A 20,626-nucleotide genomic window follows, 5' to 3' on the forward strand; every position below is an offset into this window, starting at 1 on the left:
TTGCTTTTCAAGTGTTTTTTTACAAAGAAAGGAAAATGATTAATAATTATGTTGTAGCTAAGAGTATTTGGGGATCTATTTTCATAAAGGGAGCAAAAGGAATTCTGATCTTTTTTTTAAATCCACGTCTAACCAGTGTGGGTAATGGAATAATTTAAAGACAGAAATCTTCACTCTATTAAATAATGAATATCTTTGTGAGGTACAGTAAGAAAGAATTTCTCCAACAGGGCAATAAAACATCACAAGACATAAAGAAAAAATAAGTAAATTTGAAAAACTCAAACTTTAAAACTTCCATGCCAAAACACACATACACACACACACACACACACACACACACATGCATGCCTTAAACAAATTTAAAGACATGATCCTTACTAGGATAAGTAGTTGCATTATTAATATTAAGAATATGTAACAAATTCCTATGTATCAAAAAGAAAAGTCAATGAAAGTGAATGGGCAATTCAAAGAAGGAGAAACTAAAGTATATAAATATGGGGGGAGGAAGAGGAGGGAGGGGCTATGGACCAGTTATATGCAGATTCAAAAAATTCAAACAGTGAGAATCTTAAATTAGTAATTTTGCAAACAGAAATTTTACATTACTAGTGGAAATTTAAATTAGTAAGAGAAATTTGGAGGACAATATTGTCAATCATATCTAATAAAAGAGTAATATGCAAATTGACCATACCTCTGCTACACCCACAAGCCACACCCACCATCCAATCAGGAGTGAGTATGCATATTAACCCAATCAAGATGGCTGCAGCCACAGAGAGAGCTGGAGGGAGGCTTGGGTTTCCCCAGCAGTGGAGGAAGCCAAGCTTTCTGCACACACTGGCCAGCCGAGGCCTCCACTCCAGGCTACAAAGATTCAATTATAGAAGATAAATAAATCCCAACAAAAATGGCGGCAGCCACGGAGCTGGAGAGAGCAGGAGGCTAGGGTTGCCCCCGGCGATGGAGGAAGCCAAGCTTTCCCCACACCCTGGCCTGGCTTGGCCTATGCTTAAGGCTACAAAGTTTCAATTATAGAAGATAAATAAATCCCAACAGAAATGGCTGCCGCCTTGGAGCAAGTAGAAGGTTTGGCTCCGCTCCACGCTACAAAGTTTCAATTGTAGAAGATAAATAAACCCCAGATACCAGGGCCTCCACTTGGGTCGCCAGGGGGCGTGGCTGGCCTGCAAACCACCAAAGGCCCCTCGCCCAGGCCGCCCCAAGCCCCAAGGGAACCCCCACCCTGATCCGGGACACCCTTCAGGGCAAACCAGCTGGCCCCCACCCTTGTACCAGGCCTCTATCCTATCTAATAAAAGAGTAATATGCAAATTGACCATCACTCCAACACACAAGATGGCTGCCCCCATGTGAACACAAATTGGCCACCACAAGATGGCCAGCAGGGGAGGGTAGTTGGGAGGGACCAGGCCTGCAAGGGAGGGTAGTTGGGGGTGATCAAGCCTGCAGGGAAGGGCAGTTGGGGGAAACAGGCCTGCAGGGGAGAGCAGTTAGGGGTGACGAGGCCCTCAGGGGAGGGCAGTTAGGGGCAAACAGGTTGGCAGGGGAGCAGTTTGGCATCAATCAGGCTGGCAGGGGAGTTGTTAGGGGGTAATCAGGCTTGCAGGCAGAAGCGGTTAGGGACAATCAGGAAGACAGGCAGGTGAGTAGTTGGGATCCAGCAGTCCTGAATTGTGAGAGGGATGTCCGACTGCCCGTTTAGGCCCGATCCCAGTGGGTGGGATCGGGCCTAAACGGGCAGTCGGACATCCCTCGAGGGGTCCCAGATGGGAGAGGGTGCAGGCTGGGCTGGCGGACACCCCCCCATGCATGAATTTCGTGCACCAGGCCTCTAGTATCTAATAAAACTGAAAATATATGCCAACTCTGATCAACAATTCCTTTCTCAGTATGTCCTTCAGAGAAGTCCTCACATAGGTGCTCCAGGACATAAGACAAGACTCTTCATGACAGCATTGGTTTTCATAGCATAACACTGGAAGTGACGTGAACGCCTCAACAGAAAACTAAGTAAGAATGGTATATTCCTATGATAGGATACTATTGAGCAATTTATACAAAATGAACCAGAATACCAAATTAAAAACAGTAGTTTCATGTATGAATTAAAGAAAGGGCTATGAAATAAGCCTTAGTAGTTTGGGGGCTACTCACATGGCAGGCCTGTCAAGTTCAGTGCCCAAAAGTAGCAACACAGGATGGTCTGATCATAAATTTCTAACTGGGCATATCGTGGCCTGTAGTTATGTCCCAGGTCCCAGGCCTGTCACTTTCTTAAGTGCTCCCTGTCCACTGTTCTTATGCATATAGGATAACATACTTTTGAAATGTCAGAGTAATTCTCTTTTCCAGACCCCGGAGAGATATAACCACAGGCACCAGAGCACAAGACCACCACCACAGGAGAGGAAACCCCTCATTGTTGTCTTGTTCCCCACATACCATCTCTATTAACTATCTTGTACCCACCAGTGTAAAAGGAGTGTGTGCTTCTTCATTGTACTTGTATTCAGTCATAGAGCTTTCCCTGCTTTGCCTCTCTTGCCCTCTTAATCTACACCATGGATTTCATATTAGTATACTTCCTTTACATTTTCTCCTTTGATTCTCAATGCATGAAAGGAATTGCAAAACTACTATCCTCCAGAGCATTTTCTCAATCCAATGAGCTCTTGCTTCTGGGCATGTCCTCAACGATTTTGACTCAAATAAACATATCAATTTTTTCTACAGGTTTGGAGGGTTGTTTTTTTTTATCAACATGTGGGGAGGTATGAGAAAAATGTAATTCTATCTTTTGTTCTTGATTTGAAAATTACTGAATTGAGAAATTTTATGGTAAGGGATTCAAACATTATCAGTAATAGTTTACAGTTGTCATTTTGGGGTCATAGGAATTTATAAATTAATTTGCACTGCTATTTTTTAGTTATTTTTCCTATACAACAAAATAGTTATAACTTTACTATTCTTCAAAATTTTCCCCTAAACTACTAGAATGCGTCCACTAGAGTGCAAAATTGAGACAACATGCTATCAACATTCAAAGATATGGTGCAAGTCAATTCCCATTTAGTAGAAACTGTTTTGTTTTGTTTTTTAATTTAGCCTTTCCAGTTTTCTTATATTACCTGGAGCCCTTTTAAGTTCCCTGAAAAACAAATATTTGACTTCATTCCTAGTATATAATAAAAGTGCAATCAGGAGGCACAAGCAAAGCATAGTGAGGTCTTCTAAGGCTCATTTATGAATCATAAAAGGCTCGATAGTGTTAAATACCAATTGCAATGCTAAGGAAACATGCTGGGAAGCATTCGCGCAGCTGGAAAACCATAGCATCAGGAGTCCTATTAAAAATAATGTAAAATAAGTGTAGATCTCAACAGACTTCCTACTTTGCCATAGTTGTTTTATAAACTAAAACAGAATTTTGTTTTTGTAGTTTCTTTTAACTGTAAAATGATCAAGGTTTTGTTTGTTTGCTTTTAAAATTTCAGCAGCACTTAAAGTTATAAAAAGAAGCCTCATTGAAAAGAAGGGAAAAAAAGCTTTTATTGACTAATACATTCTCTTAGCAACCACTAATGGTAATAATATTAAAACACAAGACTCTTTAAGCACAAAGGAACTGTAAACTTCTTTGTCACTTCTAAAAGAGCTAAGCTTAAATGTTACTTAAAAAAGCAAACACTTCTCATAATCTAATCCACTCAATTCTAACAAGGTAAAGAGACTGAATGTGGTTTTAAAAATTGCTCGTTTTCACTGTACTTATAAAAAATTGCTCTTTTGCTGATAATTATTAGTTTTATTTTATTTTTTATGTTTATTGAATTTATTGGGGTGACATTGGTTTGCAAAACCATACAGGTTTTAAGTGTACAACTCAATAAAACATCATCTGTACAGTATATGGTGCGCCCATCACCCCAAGCAAAGTCTCTTTCCATCCCCATTCTCCCCTCTTCTGGCTCCTCCTCCATCTACCCACCACCCTCTCTTTCCTTCTGGTTGTCACCACACTGTTCCCTGTGTCTTTGTGTGTGTGAGTGAGTGTGTGTGTGTGTGTGTGTGTGTGTGTGTGTATTTTTTTTTACCTAATCCCTTCACCTTCTTTCATTCAGTCCCCTAACCCCCTTCCCCTCTGACAGCTGTCAGTCTATAATAATTATGCTTCAACAGTAATCTGGTAAACTAACTCAATAATGTTTAATAGCCAAGATAAAGCAACATGAAAGAAAGCATTTGGTACCCTTTGTATATAGTAACAGCAATAGTAATAATAGTAGTAATAACAACAACAACAATTACTGGTCTTGAGTGTTTTCCATTTGCTAAGCAACACACTAAGACCTGTACGATACATTCACTCTAATTGAGAGCCGGCTTCTCAAATATGATGCGTACATTCCTTAAATAACCCAATAGTAGAAGTGAGTTTAGTATCTATAATTGCATACCAGGTTAGGGACGCAGTAATTTTTTTGACTTGCAGTTAGGTTTTGGTGGTGTGTGTGTGTGTGTGTGTGTGTGTGTGTGTGTGTGTGTGTGTGTGTGTGTTTAATCTGTATTAGTATACACAAGAGTATCCATCTATGCCAAGAGCTTTTCACCCAGTAAGTTGTGAGATCGGCATTTAAATTATTCGTTCTTCATGTTATTGTCCTTCTTCCCTTCGTTGTGTCTCCTGCATCTATCCCCCATCTCTGCTGTCCCAATGATGTGTTTGACTAAATTAAAAAGGACTGCAGTGCGGTTGTACTCCCAGATATTAGCATTTAGCTCAAACTGCCATTCTGTGGAGTAACATCATTCCCATTGTACATATAATAAAACTGATCTTAAGACAATCAATAACATTCTAAAGGATATGTACCAAGTAGATGAAAAGATAGATGATAGATGGATGGATGGATGGATGGATGGATGGATGGATGGATGGATGGATGGATGGATAGATGAAGATGATAGATAGATGATAGATAGATAGATAGATAGATAGATAGATAGATAGATAGATAGATAGATAGAGATACATGACACCCAAATTCCTAAATTTGTACAACTAAGATGTAAGTGTTGGTCTGTGGAGTATGAGTATACAGTATTCCCTCCCACATTTTATCAGTATTACCACATGAGGTCAGAGAAGCCCCAGCAGATCAGTGGCTTCAGCTGCCTCCAGCTGGGGCTCATTCTGTGTGAAAGATAAAAGGACAAAAAGTTTCAAGTAACAAGAAGTGTCTGTGAGTAAGCACCAGAAGTAGTAGTTCTCCAAGGGTTCAAAAACTCGGGCTGTTTAAAGGAGTGAAAAGGTTAGGAATGGCCTTATGGAGTAGGGGCCCAACACAGAACCCCAGAAGTGAATGTTAAATAGGTGACAAGGAGAGAGCTCACATTTGACACAATATTAAACTACAAAATAAGTATAAGGCAGTCCAAAAGTATTTTGATTTTTCCTATAATTATTTACTTGATTAAAATCATATTAAATACTATTTAAAAATAATGGTGCCCAGCTTTGTTGATATCCCAAACATAATTTTTCCCATTATTTTACCTATTGCTAATCTAACAGTGTATTTAATTTTCTTGTAATTCCTCCCTATTTTTAATTAATTCTAATATAAAGTTACCATTCACAAGACACAGAACACCAAAAGTTCCAATGAATAAACTTTACATTAAAACTTAACATTATTTCACTGACTAGGCTTCAATTCAAAATTAATATCAATAGCAACTATAATCCCTACCCCTTTCTCATTGTAATAGTTTCTAAATATTTTAGTTTTTAGTCCTCAACAAGAATACTCATAAACACTATAGGAGAAGTATAGAATAAGTAAGAAGACATAAAGTTTGGGCTTATTAGTTATGTCTTCATTATTATCTAATATATGTCAGATACTGCATTAGAAAACTTATAGATATCAATCATAATTAGTAATATATGATTCTCTCCCTTATACAGCTTTCATGTGCAGAGCATCCTTCTTCTTTATAATAAAATTTGAAATTAATGAAATATTTTCAAAATGCTTTGAAAATTGCCTATATTTGCTACTTCCATAAGTAAAAATTTTAATTTAGGGTACAGTTCACAATATTTTTTATAGGAAAAATATTTTTATTATTTTGTAGAATTCTTACCAATATTTTTTGCCTTAATATTATGTCAGGAAAATGTCAAAATAAACTTAAGTATTACAAAACACAAAGTAAACACAATGTTATAATATTTAAAAGATAAGAGTTTATTTCAAAATTGTGAGTTAATTAACACTGCCAACTAAGACATAATGAAATAATGCTTTTTTGGCCAAGAAGAAATCCTTGGTTTATTTCATCAAAAACATAAAATAAAATGTCTAGCCTCCTGTCTAAATATGTTTAATATTCTTTTTTTAAAATATATTTTTATTTATTTCAGAGAGAAAGGGAGAGGGAAACATCAATGATGAGAGAGAATCATTGATTGGTTGCCTCTTGCATTCCCCCTACTGGGGATGGAGCCAGCAACTTGGTCATGTGCCTTGATGGGGAATTGATCCATGACCTCCTGGTTCATAGGTCGTCATCACTCAATCACTGAGTGACCAACCAGGCATGCTTAATATCCTTGATTTATTTTTATATAGTATCTTATTTTAGGTTCTTTGGGTATAATTTTCTCTTATCTCTAAAATATAAGTATCCTATCCTAGTATAGGAAAATTTTATAATGAAATTTAGATTTGTATCACCCATTCTCTTTGTTAAATAGAAAGTTAGCATTATAAAGGAAAAAAGAATAGTGTTGGAAAACCTCATTCCATTTTATAAATGAAGAGCAAATACTTTCAAGATATCAAAATCACCACATACTAGTTAATTTAAGACAACTATCTATCTGTAATAGAACTATACATCTCTCTTTGATTCTTTATATTTAATTGCACAAATAACATATACTTTGAGTAAAATTGTTGCAGGAAATATATATTTGAAATATATTATTGCTCTTTGACATTTTTAACCACTTATCATAAAAAAGTAAAATCTCTTAGCAATCTACCAAAGGTAATAAATAATGATAAAAGGGACTTACATGATCAATTAGTTCACGGACCATTCCATTCCATTGTCCATTGGCATCATCCTGGGCTCCATATTTCCCATCCTCTACAAGTCTAATTTCATATGTAAAGCCAAGGATTGTAGATAACTCTCTGAGAAGGTCAATGCAATAGCCTTCAAATCTATCATTCCCATAGAGTGGTTTGTCAGACTTCTTAAACAGGACATAGGGTTCTTCCTGGAAACAGTGAACATGACGATAACAGGTATCAGCTAATCATGAAACTATTAGAATTATAGCGCTCCTTAGAAGATAGAAAAATTCACATTAATTTATGACACAAGTCAATTTTATTTTTTTTCTAGTTGTAATTAATATAGTTTGAAATACTAATAAAGTAGATTATCAAGAACATTTGTGCTTCACAAAATAATATTTAAATATAATAATTTTACCTTGACTACATAATAAATATATGATATTATATTTTTAGCATATAGCTTATATCATATATAATAAATAATATGACATGTTATATACTGCATAATACATATAGATATATGTATAGGTATAATATATAGTACATTTAAATATAATTTCACCATCATTACAATACCCACACTTAATTTATACCATTTAATCACTATTTGGTATGTTATTTCAGTGGGATCTATTGATAAAATAATTTTTTAAAAAGTTATTGCCTAATTACTTACAATGTGCTAAGAACTATAGTAGTACTTTTATATATATTATCACTTTTTTTCTAACAACCAGGAAAATTACAACTATTATATTTAATTATAGGAGAAAAATAATAGTTTCTTTTAGAATCCTATGTAATAAAGAGGGAATATGCTAATTGACCCTCACACTGTCTCAAAGATGGCAGCGCCCACAGCCAATAAGGAGGGAATATGCTAACTGACTGCCCCGCCCTCAAAGATGGCAGCACCCACAGCCAATAAGGAGGGAATATGCTAACTGACTGCCCCGCCCTCAAAGATGGCAGCACCCACAGCCAATAAGGAGGGAATATGCTAATTGTCTGCCACGCCCTCAAAGGTGGCGGCGCCACAGCCACAAGATGGCGGCACCCAGTCCCCTCTGCCCCGCTGGGGTTGCAGGAACGCAGCAAGGCTGGGCCTGCCCCCAGGCGGGCCCAGCTACTCCATGCGCCTGCCTCTGGGGTCCCCCAGTCCCCTCAGCCCCCAGCCACCCCGGGCTGGCCTGAGGTGCAGGCAAGCCTTGGATGGCGTCTGCCCAGCTGCCCAGGGCCAGCCCGAAGCACAGGTAACCAGGGCCGACCGAGGCTTGTGCTGCCAGCAGTGGCAGCAGCATAGGTGTGATGGGGCATTACCTTCCTCTGATCGTCAGGTCGCCTCCCACCCCTGAGGGCGCCCGGACTGTGAGAGGGGGCAGGCCGGGCTAAGGGACCCCCCATCCAGTGCATGAATTTTCATGCACCGGGCCTCTAGTATATTATAAAACTAACATTTACTAAGAACGTATACATTCATACAAAATTTTATGAACCACTTACTATGAGGCAGCCCTTCTCTATAAAAGAGAAATCCAAGTCCTCAAGTTCATGATATGGAGAAGAAAACAAATATTAAATGTCTAAACAAATAGAACATGTAACTTTGTCATCAATAAATGGTATAAAAATGTAAAATAGGACAATAGGATACAGAACTACTGCAAGATATTTGGCAAGATAAGACAAGACAACACACAATTGAGTAATATGTGTGGAATCCTTTTCTGAGGAGAGGAGAGACGCGGTAGAACTTAAGAGAAGGAGTTTGGCCACTTGAAAATCTGAAAGAAGGGGATTATTGGTCAAGATACAGCAAGTAAAAAGCCTTGAGACCAATATGACACTGGACAGTTCCAGGAAGAGAACAACAGCCATTGATGAAGGGATTAAGAAAACAACAAAAGAACTCCTCATAGACACAGACAGCAATATGTGATGATCAGGACTCTTTTACAATGGTCATTTTCAAGAGAGGTTAAAAGAATTTCCCACTTTATATGGTTACCAAGAGATAAAGAGGATCTAAGAAGAGGAAAAGATGATATTTTTTAACTCAGATCATTTAAATTCCAGGGTACACACTTTTCCCACTATTTTATGTTGCTTTCTATACTATCAGACCATTTATGGAAATCCATACATGCTGAATTTTTAAATGCATTTAGGTTAAATAACTTTAAATCAGAAATTAATCTGCAGCTAAATTCAAAGCTAGATAATTGGTTTTACCATTAGGTAAGAGAACAGTTAGTATTCTCTCTAATTTTTATGTACATGATCACATGTAAACTTCATTCCCCAGAGGTACACAGAGTACTAAGAATGTGATAGATATAGGATTTTTCCAACCTTGGAGTTATTATATCCATTTCTGCTCTACTCTTTAAATGAGATAACATGATTCCATTGATCACAATTTAGATACCCTTGTTACACTGACAAGAGGAAATACTAAAGCTAAACAGCTTTCATGTGCAGAGCATATTCAGGTGTCTCTTTTTCTGGTTTTCCCATATAACTTTTAAATTCTTTTACCATAATATTACCATATTGAGTAGTGAGAGATGATTTATATGTGTATCTTCTGAACTAGAATTGCAAAATGTACATGGCAAGATAGTTACTTAAATTTTCATTAATAGTACCAGTCATCACCACGCACCTAGCAGGCTTACAAACAAAATGACTGTATAGTGAATTAAATGGAAAAGGGTTGTTGTGGTCAATGGAGGGGGCGGGGGAGGAGAGGGCAGGGGACAAGGGAACTTGAACTTGAAGAGAAAAATTACCAGAGGTCTGTTTCCCTAGGGGGTCCTATTATAGTAGTAATAAATCCTCAGGTCACTAACCCATGAGCAGAGGGTTAGAGATTTGAGAAGTATACACCATATTCCCCTGCAGAAGAGAGGCCAGCCCGAGAATTTAGGGCTGGGAATTAAAAGAAGCATATTGATTCAATAGATTAATTCTGTCAACTTCATACTTTGGTTTTCATTCAGTTTCTGACTTAAAAATGAATGCATGTATATATATTAAATTAATTACATATATAAATTAATTTATTTACATATATTAAATACATATAAAATAAATTATATTAATATGTATTGATTTAAAAGTCACAAGCACTAGTCATTTATCAAGATCCCTGCACTAATAGCACCATCTAATATTTTCCAAGCACTTACTTTGAGTCAGGCCCTTTTCTATGTGCTTTTCTTAGATTAATTTATTTATTCCTTATTACAACCCTGTAATGGTCAGTAACATTATTGTTTCTATTTTATACGTGAAATAACTGAGGACAGGGGTGTAAAGTATTTTGCCTAACAACAGTTAGCACACAATTTAGGGAGTCAGACTACTAGACCGCATTAAATGGTTCCTAGTGATCATTTCCCAACAGCATGTGAATGCATAATTGCACATAGGTCATTGGATAACTTAATATGTACTGTATGGCTTTATTTTTTTTCAATCAACTGGGATTAAATTCTGGTCTATGCTGAATGCAAAATGATAATACACTTACTCATTAAACAATCCAATCAAAACAACAATGTAGAAAATGAGTAACTATGTAATCCAAAAATTCATTTTCTACATCACAAATTAACAAATTATCTCCTTTCCAAATAAGAATACATGTTTTTAACATAACAGTACAGAATTTAGGAAAATAGCATATTTTAAACCCATCAGACTCAGTAATATATGTCTAAAAAAATGCTTCTATTTTCCTATTTTCACTGTTCAATCACCATTGTCTCTATTTTACTTTTTTGTTCCAAAATATTTATGGTGTATTTTTCACATGAATTTACTTGAACACTGAAGAAAAATATGATAAAAGCTAGTGAACACTTAAGAGTCCAGGAGGTATGTGCATGGGAGGTATATGTGCACAAGGTACAAAGCAGAACAAAAATTTCAAGAATTATTATGCTATTTAAATGTCATTAATCTACAATTAGTAGTAACCATTTGACCTATTAACTTGATTTTCTTCACCTATAACCTAATAAGAAAACTTCTGTCAGAGGCAAATAAATTTGTTGACCCCTATGAGATTAAAAAGTCTCCTTAGACAGGCTTTCGTATTACTAGAAAAAATTATGTGGTCTGAGTGCATCTTTTTAGTATTTATGGATCTCTACAATGTCAAATACCATTTCCCCATATTTAATTCTGGTAAGTAAGACACAGTTTTCCAGCTGTGATTCCTATCTCCAGTTACACTGTGTCACAAGATAGTTTACATGGAGTTATGACTCTCTTTTAAACTCTCTTTCTCTGCTTCGCACAGCACAAGAATAAATAATATACTCATGTAAGAAAAGAAAAATGGTACCAGAAGCAATTACTGTACCACATATTGAGTTCAATGAATAATATGATAAAACTCTCCTGGGCAACTTCACTGATTTCTCATAGAGTCTTAAATCTCCACATCAGCATTTGCTAGAGGTAAAGGCACTTCATTCTACTGGCATCTGTAATAAGGATTTGTCAGCATTTCCACTATCAACTCCAGTTTTAAGGAACCCAACAACTCATATATTTTTATCAGCATTGGATGGGAGTTGGCACAGAATAAACCTAAAATAAAGTTCTGAAAAAGTAAAGTATGTTTTAAGGTTCCGGGGAACAAAATGTTTTATTTATATATAATGAAATTTCATGATTCTAAGTGTATAACTCATATATACCTCAGTCCTTATCTACAGAGAGCTAAATTATCTTCTTCAGATGTTAACCCTTGAACGATATTGTCTTACCCATAATATTCAAAAGACAAGGCCATAAAATGCAAATTAATTTTATATTATCATCTATAAAATATATCTTTCTATTGCAATAATAAAGCTAAACTAACTAATTTATTTCTTCAAACATGAACTGAACTAATATGTGCCAGCACTCTTTTAGGCTCCAGATATACAACAATGAAAAACAAAAGAAAAAAACACCTAAGAATTCTGCCCTACTGGAGCTCCCATGTAGTGATGAACTTAAGACACTTATCTATTTCATATAATCCTGTATTACTTGCACGGCTACTCTGCTTGGCTAATCATTAGAACAAAGTATTACTTTAGAGCACATTTCTAAGAAACACAACTGTGCGTCTTGTTTTAGAGCATTCTGTTCCTCTGTGGATATTCAGTTGGCCTCAGTCTGGTTCTGAATTTACTCTATTACCAGAAAAATTAAAAATTAGTTTGTGGCAACCAGCTGAAACCCAAATCGTTTATGGATAACATTATTCTCAATTAAGAACAGTATTAAAGGATTTAGGTTTTATGCATTTATATTGTTATGACTCTTAATTTTTCTGTAATGAAGATAAGGTTGACCAAAAAACAAAATAAAACAAAACAAAACAAAACAAAACAGCAACAAAACACCACCTTTTTTCAAATAGCATCCCTATGGGCCAAACGAAAAGTTACGGACTTTAAAACTTAAAAATGAGCAGTTTATATTTTCCCAAGAATGGTTTATTTTTTTTCTATGTTCTAAGCCTTGAGGGCATACTCATTACATCTCATCACTGTCCTCACCCTGAAAGCACTGACTAATAACAGAGCAACTTGGTTTTCAATGAGTGCGAAGATCAAGGTAGGTGCTGAGAAGCTGATTAGAAGTAGAAGGCTAACAAATGAGCAACATGAAGGGCAAGGGCAATGCTGCCGCTGAGGTTGCCTCTTCTGGAAGTTGAGTCAGCCCTTTAAAACTATAAAACGTATGTGTTAACATGAGAAAATGTTTTAAAAAACAACATACCTGAATATCTTGCCCTAAGATGCTCAAGAGAACACAAAGTAGAGAATCATGCTTTTGAAAGGGAGATTAAGGATGTTACCACTGACAGCGATGTTCAGAAGATGGATATTTCGTTAACAAATAAGATATCGACTCCCTATAACTATCTGATAATGACCTATCCCTCTAATCTACTAGGCAACACTCTTGGATAGATGAAGAGCATAAATCATATAACCTAGAACAAAAAAAAATAGCTTATGATAACAGTAGGATGTTTTCCAAATATTAATACATATTTTCAATTGGCATGTTTTGATTTTAACTGGCCATCACTAATCCTGTATGGAATAGTGAACTCTAAGTAAAAAATGACAACTCCAAAAATGATCGGTAAATTATCAGGGTCTTTTAAGAGAGTACAATTTTAAGTTTTTATATGCTGTCTAATAAGATGCATGTAGATATTTACATTTGATAACCTCCCTCTAAAATATAAATATAATTATTTTTGTTCTTCCATCCATTTCTACCAATGTACGCATAAACAAATACTTTTTGTGTAGATCCTATGTACTTACTGATTTCTAGAATAGAGGTCAGCAAAATCTCTCTTAAAAATTAAATAGTAAATAATTTGGCTCCTTGGACAACACAGTTGCAACTACTCAACTCTGCCATTGTAGAACAAAAGAAGCCACAGAAGCAATGGAAAAACTGGCAAAAAATGTTAGAATTTAAAAAAATCAATTTTTTAGGAACTCTGGAATCTAATTAAAAAAAAAAAGACAAAGAAACAGCTTACAACTAGGGAAATGCTTTGTGAAGAGAAAACCTGCAGGAATTTGCTAGAAGACCTCTGGTGCATACAAATTACTACTACCCTCCTCTTCCCTATTCTGTAGCCCCCTTGAAGAGGGCAGCCAGTATTCCTGGTGCAGGCTCTGAGCAGCATAGGGAACAGTATTGGGCTTATTCTCACAAAAGGCAGTTCTGTATTTTGACTGTGTGACGGTTCCCTGGAGGACCGGCTTAAGGGCTTCACTTTGTTTCGCCCACATGGAGCTTCATGGGAACTGAAGCTGCTTTATAGGTGGTGTTGTAATGAGCATTTTTAGACAAATACATTAGCCACTACCTCCTGAGCAAGAGGCAAAACTACATGAACCAAAATGCCTGGAACAGAAGAGGCTGGGGAAAGAGATACTTAATAGAATAAGGAATATGAAAAATTCTAGTATATTAAAGGGAATCTCTATTCAAGGGAAGCCTACATAGATGCCTATTTACCAGATAAACTCTAAAACACTTATTTGCAAAGATATATGCACACCTCTTTTCACTGCACATTATCCATGGTGTCCAAGACATGAAGACAACCAAAGTGTCCTTCGATAGAGGATTGGATAAAGGAGAAGTGGTGCATATATACAATGGAATACCACTCAGTCATGAGAAGAAATACTGCCATTTGTGACAACATGGATGCACCTTGAGAAAATTATGGTAAGCAAAATAAGTCAGTCAGAAAAATCTAAGAACCCTATGACTTCACTCATATGTGGGATATAAAAGTGAAACTCATAGACACAGAAAACAGTACCATGGTTACCAGAGGGGAGGGTATGGAGTGGGGCAGGGGGTAAAAGAGGCCAAATATATGTTGATGGAAGATGGTTTGACTTTGGATGGTGGACACACAATGTGATACATAGATTATGTATCATAGAAATGTACACTTGAAACCTATATGATCCTATTAACCAATGTCACCCTAATAAATTTAATTTTTAAAAAAGAAAAATGGAAAACTTAATCATGTTAAAATAGAAATAATACCCAAAGCAATCAGAAAATTCAGTGCAGTCATCAAAACCCCACTGTCTTTTTTGCAGAAATGTAAAAGCGAATCCTAGTTACATCACTTACTGTATTTATTTGAAAGATGTAGAATAAGTAAACCATGGAAACAGAAACCAAATTAGTGGTTGCCAGCAGCTAGTCCTAGGGAGGAATAGGAAGTGAATACTTAATGGATACAAAGTTTCTAGATGATAAAAATGGTCTGGAACAAGATAATGGTGATGACCATTCAACATTGTGAACATATTGCCCCAGCCAGTTCTGCTCAGTGGATAGAGCGCCAGCCTGTGGACCTAAGGGTCCCAGGTTCAATTCCGGTCCAGGGCATATACCTTGGTTGCAGGCTCCTCCCCGGCCCAGGCCCTGGTCAGGCGTGTGCAGGAAGCAACCAATCAATGTATCTGTTTCACATCAAAGTTTCTCTGTCTCTCTCTCTTCCACTCTCTCTAAAAAATCAATGGGAAAGTATCTTCAGGTGAGGATTAAAACATTGTGAACATACTAAAAGCCACTGAATTGTATACTTTAAATGGTGAGAATGCTATATTTTATATTATGTACGTTTTACCTCAATAAAGAACAAAATGAAACAACCAAATGGACAAAAAGTGGCCAGCCCTTTGGCCTTAGTTCACCAATCCCTGTGAAGAATAAATAAATGAAATATGTAGTATGTCCTCAAATTGCTATGATATATTATTTAGAGAAAAATAAATACAAGCCCTGGCTGGTGTGGCTTAACTGGTTAGGCATTGTCCCTTGTACCAAAAGATTGCCAGTTTGATTCCCGGTCAGGACACATGCCCGGGTTTCAGGCTCCATTCCTGTTGATAGAGGGTGTGAGGAGGCCACCAATTGATGTTATGTTCTCACATTAATGTATCTCTCCCACAACTCCCTTCTCCTCTCTCTAAAAATCAATAAAATATTTAAAAATAATTACAAGATATATATATATATATATATATATATATATATATATATATATATATATGTAATAGAATATATATATATATGTGTGTGTGTAATAGAATTGTACTTTACTAGTGCTTGTGGGTACTTACATTTATCCTACTACTTTGATCTGACAAACCACTGGTAAAAATAGCCATTCCTTCCCAACTCTGGTCCCATTCACAAGCTGTGCAATATATCTAGATGTACTATAACCACAAATTTATCCTCCCAAAATGTGTGATAGATGAATCTAGGGAGTGATTATTTTTCCTTATTTTTATTTAAAAATTCTCCCATATCTATTCCTTATTCTTATGTTGTTGTTTTTTTTATCAACACTGAATGTTTAATGAGTAATAGATAAATAAAATAATTGTCTCTCTAAGCACAAAATTATGGTAGCTATGGTGTGGGTAAACACCTTGTTCAATGAGAAAATTAATATTTAGATATAATTTCTCAAATTTCTTATTTTACTTTATTTCATTCTCTTTTAAGAATGCACTTTTGCCCTAGCTGGTTTGGCTCAGTAGATAGAGCATTGGCCTGCAGACTGAAGGGTCCCAGGTTTGATTCCAATTAAGGGCATATGCTTGGGTTGTGGGCTCAATCCCTAGTAGGGGACCTGCAGGAGGCAGCCAATCAATGTTTCTCTCATCATTGATGTTTCTGTCTCTCTCTCTCCTTCTCCTTTCATATCTAGAATCAATTATACACACACACACACACACACACACACACACACACACACACACACATGCTAGGGGACTGGTGCACAAAATTCGTGTATGGGGAGGGTCCCTCAGCCCAGCCTGCACCCTCTCCAATCGGGGACCCCTTGGGGGATGTCTGACCATCGGCAGTCAGACATCCCTCTTGCAATCTGGGACTGCTGGCTTCTAACCACTGACATGCCTGCCTGCCTGATTGCCCCTAACTACCTCTGCCTTCTTGCTTGATTGTCCCGAACTGCCCTCCCCTGCCAGCCTGATCTCGCCCCCAACTGCCCTCCCCTGTTGGCCTGATCTTGCCCCCAAGTGCCCTCCCCTGCCGGCCTGGTTGCCCCCAACTGCCCTCCCCTGCTGGCCTGATCTTGCCCCCCACGGCCCTCCCCTGATGGCCTGATGTCAACCCTAACTGCCCTCCCCAGCTGGACTGATTGCCCCTAACTGCCTCTGCCTGCCTCATCGCCCCTAACTGCCCTCTCCTGCTGGCCTGATCTCGCCCCCAAGTGCCTCTGCCTCAGTCCCCACCACCATGGCTTTGTCTGGAAGAAAGATGGACATCTGGAAGATTGCTGGTTGACCCAGTATAATTAGCATATTACCTTTTTAGTAGTATAGATAGATTATATAGGATAGGATTGCTTAAATGGGGGGGGGGGGGGGGCTTTTTCAGCAGGAGGAGATGCTCTTGGCAGACAAAAACACATAATCCCTATATCTGGACTGATAGCCAGTCATATGCACTATACTACCAAACTGGTTATGAAAAAATTGAACCACTGTCTTATACCTTACACCAAACAGCTGTTGCCATTAAAACCCCTCTTCAGCCCCCACCTTAGGTTCTGCCTTCGCAGTTCACCCAGATTAGGTTCTGATTGGTCAGTTTCTATGCCAGTCAGCGTCAAAAGCTCCGCCTCCTAGGCAGCCATTGGCTCCTCACACTTCACCCAGATTTGGTTCTGATTGGTCGGTTTCTATGCCAGTCAGAATCTCTGAGCCTATCTCTGGGCCTGATCAAAAAGGCGGGGCTGATCAGCAGCCCTGAGGAGGCCAGGAGAGAAACAGAGGTGTGGCTGCTGGCGAAGCCTGGAGAGAAAGAGAGAGGCAATGGCTGATCAACAGCTGCCATGGAGGCTGAGGATAAGATCCTGCCTCTCTCTCTCTGCAGGCCTCTATCTGGGCCTGATCTGCAGCCCGCTTGACAGTAAGTGCTGGGTCACCACGGCAACCCAGAACTGCCTTCTGGTGTTAGGTCGAGCCTGCAGTCGTTATGGACGCTGGCTCTTTATATATATAGATATTAAAAAAAACAAATGTGCTTCCTCTTTTCACCTTAAACTTATCATCTAATGTCTGCTTTTATTTTCTCCTTGATTATTCTCTATAAAATGAATAAACAGGTCCTATTAATATCTATATATTAATTCATTCACTCAATAACTAGTTATAGATGTCCATAAATAACCCAGGCATTATGTCATGAAGAGGAGAAGACTAATAGGATATGGTACTTATTCTTGAGCATTACAGTTTAATGAGAGAGATGGAAAACAAATGAATAAGTACAATGTGAGGTCACAAGGAAATAGCATTTGATTTCAGTTCTCAGTCCCAGTTTTACATTTAAAAAATTAAATATTTTCAATTAAAATTATAATACTGATGCCTGACGGCCACTTCCAGAGATTATGATCTAATTCACCTAGGGTGCTACCCAGGCATCCTTACTTTTAAAATACTTTCTAGGTGAGTAGAATGTGTAGTTGGGCCAGCTTTATGGGTGTGTGGCCCATGAAGATGTACAGAGCCCAACACTCTGAAGGTTCCTGTGCTAGGTTTACTACTCTGCTGGCGCCCTTCTAGAATTCTTAACAATTTCTACAAAAGTGATCCTCGTTTTCATTTTACACTGGGAGCAGAAATTAGTAGCCAGTCATATATGCATTAAGGCATGAGAACTACTGAGTTAAACAAAGAAGTAAATGGAAATATTTTAGAGAGAGAGAATTATTCATGTGGATGTTGAAAAGAATAAATAGCTGTATGATTTAAGAGAAAGACAGTGTGAAGCAAGAAAAATAGGGAGAGATAATATCATAAGAACCTAAGTTAGGAAAAAACCTTTTTGCTATAAAATTCTGAAAAACTATCTAGATATAATCATTGTTGATTATCAGGACTTCAATTCATATCCTGTCTAGAATGGCATTCTCTTTCCTAAGATTACTTTTAAGCATCTACCTAAAACCAATTTTGAGGTAGGAAATGAAGTTGAGAATTTCCCCCCCAGTATTCTCCCTTTAGGTATGTTTTTTAACTATATAGACATTGGATAAATTTGAATGCCTGTTTGGGAGAGAGAAAAAGCAAATCAAAAGGAGAAAGACATAATTTGTCAAATGATTACAACGTGTTTCAATCATTAGGATTCTGTTTCCAATAATTTAGCACAACAATTTGCTTTTGGAGGCTTTGGGATCTTATAAAGGAGTACCCATCCTCTAACTCTACTTATATAACTTTTCCAAATCAGCTGATAGATATATGAATTAGAATCAAGAGCTAAATACGAATTGGCTTCCTACCCTAATCACACCTGAGAATGGATCAGGTACTGCAAGCTCTTCAACATTCCTGAATATGCACGTAAAACACTCATACGAAAAAGTCCTTGTGCAATGAGGATTATCCACCAATGATTAGTAGCAGTTAGCAGCATGTATCTGCTGAAAGTTCTTTTTTACATAATGAATGGTGAGTTTAACTTTCAGCCACTGTCCTCTGTAATCAATAAAATCAACAAATGTCTATTAATTACCTATCATTAAAAATATACCCTTCTTTAGGACAGAATCATTTCTCCTAAGTGTCTTTTAATCTAGTTGAAAATAGAAAAGTGTAAATTAGTAATACAAGTTTTCATGTAAGTGCCTAAGGAATAAATTGTATAGATAAGAGGACCATTAGGTGCCAGCAAAAGGAAAGAAAAAATGTTCCAAGGTAGTTAGATAAGTCATCCTAGAGGAAAGGCCATCAGAAAAATGGATTGTAGAATGAGAACACATTATATAAATGGAGAGAAATAAGAGTTGTTCAGGTAAAAGAAATGGAATGAGAAAAGGTATACAGAAAAATTTCCCTGCACATGGCCCAAAAAGAGGAATGGTGGGTAATAAGAGGAAGATGTTTATAAATATGTTTAAAAACCTTGGGGAAAAACAGTAAATATGGGCACCGCATTCATTGCCTTTTAATTTATAAATTACTTTGTAACCATTAGAAGCTATCATCTTATATAATAAAAGGCTAATATGCAACTTGACTGAACGACGGAATGACCAGTTGCTATGATGTGCACCGACCACCAGGGCGCAGACACTCAATGCAGAAGCTGCCCCGTGGTGGTCAGTGCACTTCCACAGGGGGAGTGCTGCTCAGCCAGAAGCTGGGCTCATGGCTGGTGAGTGCAGCGGTGGTGGTGGGAGCCTTTCCCGCCTCTGTGGCAGCACTAAGGATGTCCGACTGACCTAAGCCGCAGCTCTAAGCCATCAGTCGGACATCCTCCGAGGGCTCGTAGACTGCGAGAGGGTGCAGGCCAGGCTGAGGGATGCCCCTTCCAAGTGCACAAATTTTGCACACTGGGCCTCTAGTTTATAGATAATATTATGCCAGGAAATTGTTATATATTTTCCAAATTTTTACCTCTAATACAAACTTCAAGTTGCATTTCATTATTATTATCCTCATGTAAAGTTAAGGTAACTCACCCAACATAAATCATCTAATATATGGCAGATTCAGAATTCAAAACTAGACTTTCTAACTTCTATTTGGCCCTGAAACCTGCAGAAAAGTCCTTTTTTCAGTGAGGTATTAAATTCAGATATCAAGTGTCAATTAATCCTCTGCTGATTATTGGTGGGGTAGGCAGTTCATGGATTTGCATATATATGTAAATTCCTTCACAGATATCAAGGAGGGCTTCAAAGATGTTATGGTTTAACCTTGTGTTGTCTACAGTGTATTTTTCTTGAAAATTACCCCAAAAGTTTTATTTTTAATAAAATTATGCAATTAAAAATATTTGGAAATTGTACATAATTGCATCCCTTTGAGATATCCACAATACATATGAATTTACTAAAGACTCAGTGACAAAATTATGAATTTGGCTCAACC

At 37.3% G+C, this 20,626-nt stretch overlaps 1 protein-coding gene across 4 annotated transcripts in view; it reads right to left on the reverse strand.

Annotated features, from left to right (window-relative positions):
* The window catches only part of GRIK2 (glutamate ionotropic receptor kainate type subunit 2), a gene marked incomplete at its 3' end in the record, with an annotated part of 560,517 nt that overhangs the window by 155,267 nt on the left and 384,624 nt on the right, over positions 1-20,626 (reverse strand). For all 4 annotated transcript variants that reach the window (XM_079779676.1, XM_079779673.1, XM_079779674.1 and 1 more), the window contains exon 10: positions 7,121-7,327. In XM_079779676.1, coding sequence (XP_079635802.1) covers positions 7,121-7,327 — 207 coding nt within the window. The remainder of the gene's footprint in view (positions 1-7,120; positions 7,328-20,626) is intronic.

The sequence above is a fragment of the Cnephaeus nilssonii genome (assembly GCF_951640355.1).
Source record: "Cnephaeus nilssonii genome assembly, chromosome: 9".
NCBI lineage: Eukaryota > Metazoa > Chordata > Mammalia > Chiroptera > Vespertilionidae > Cnephaeus > Cnephaeus nilssonii.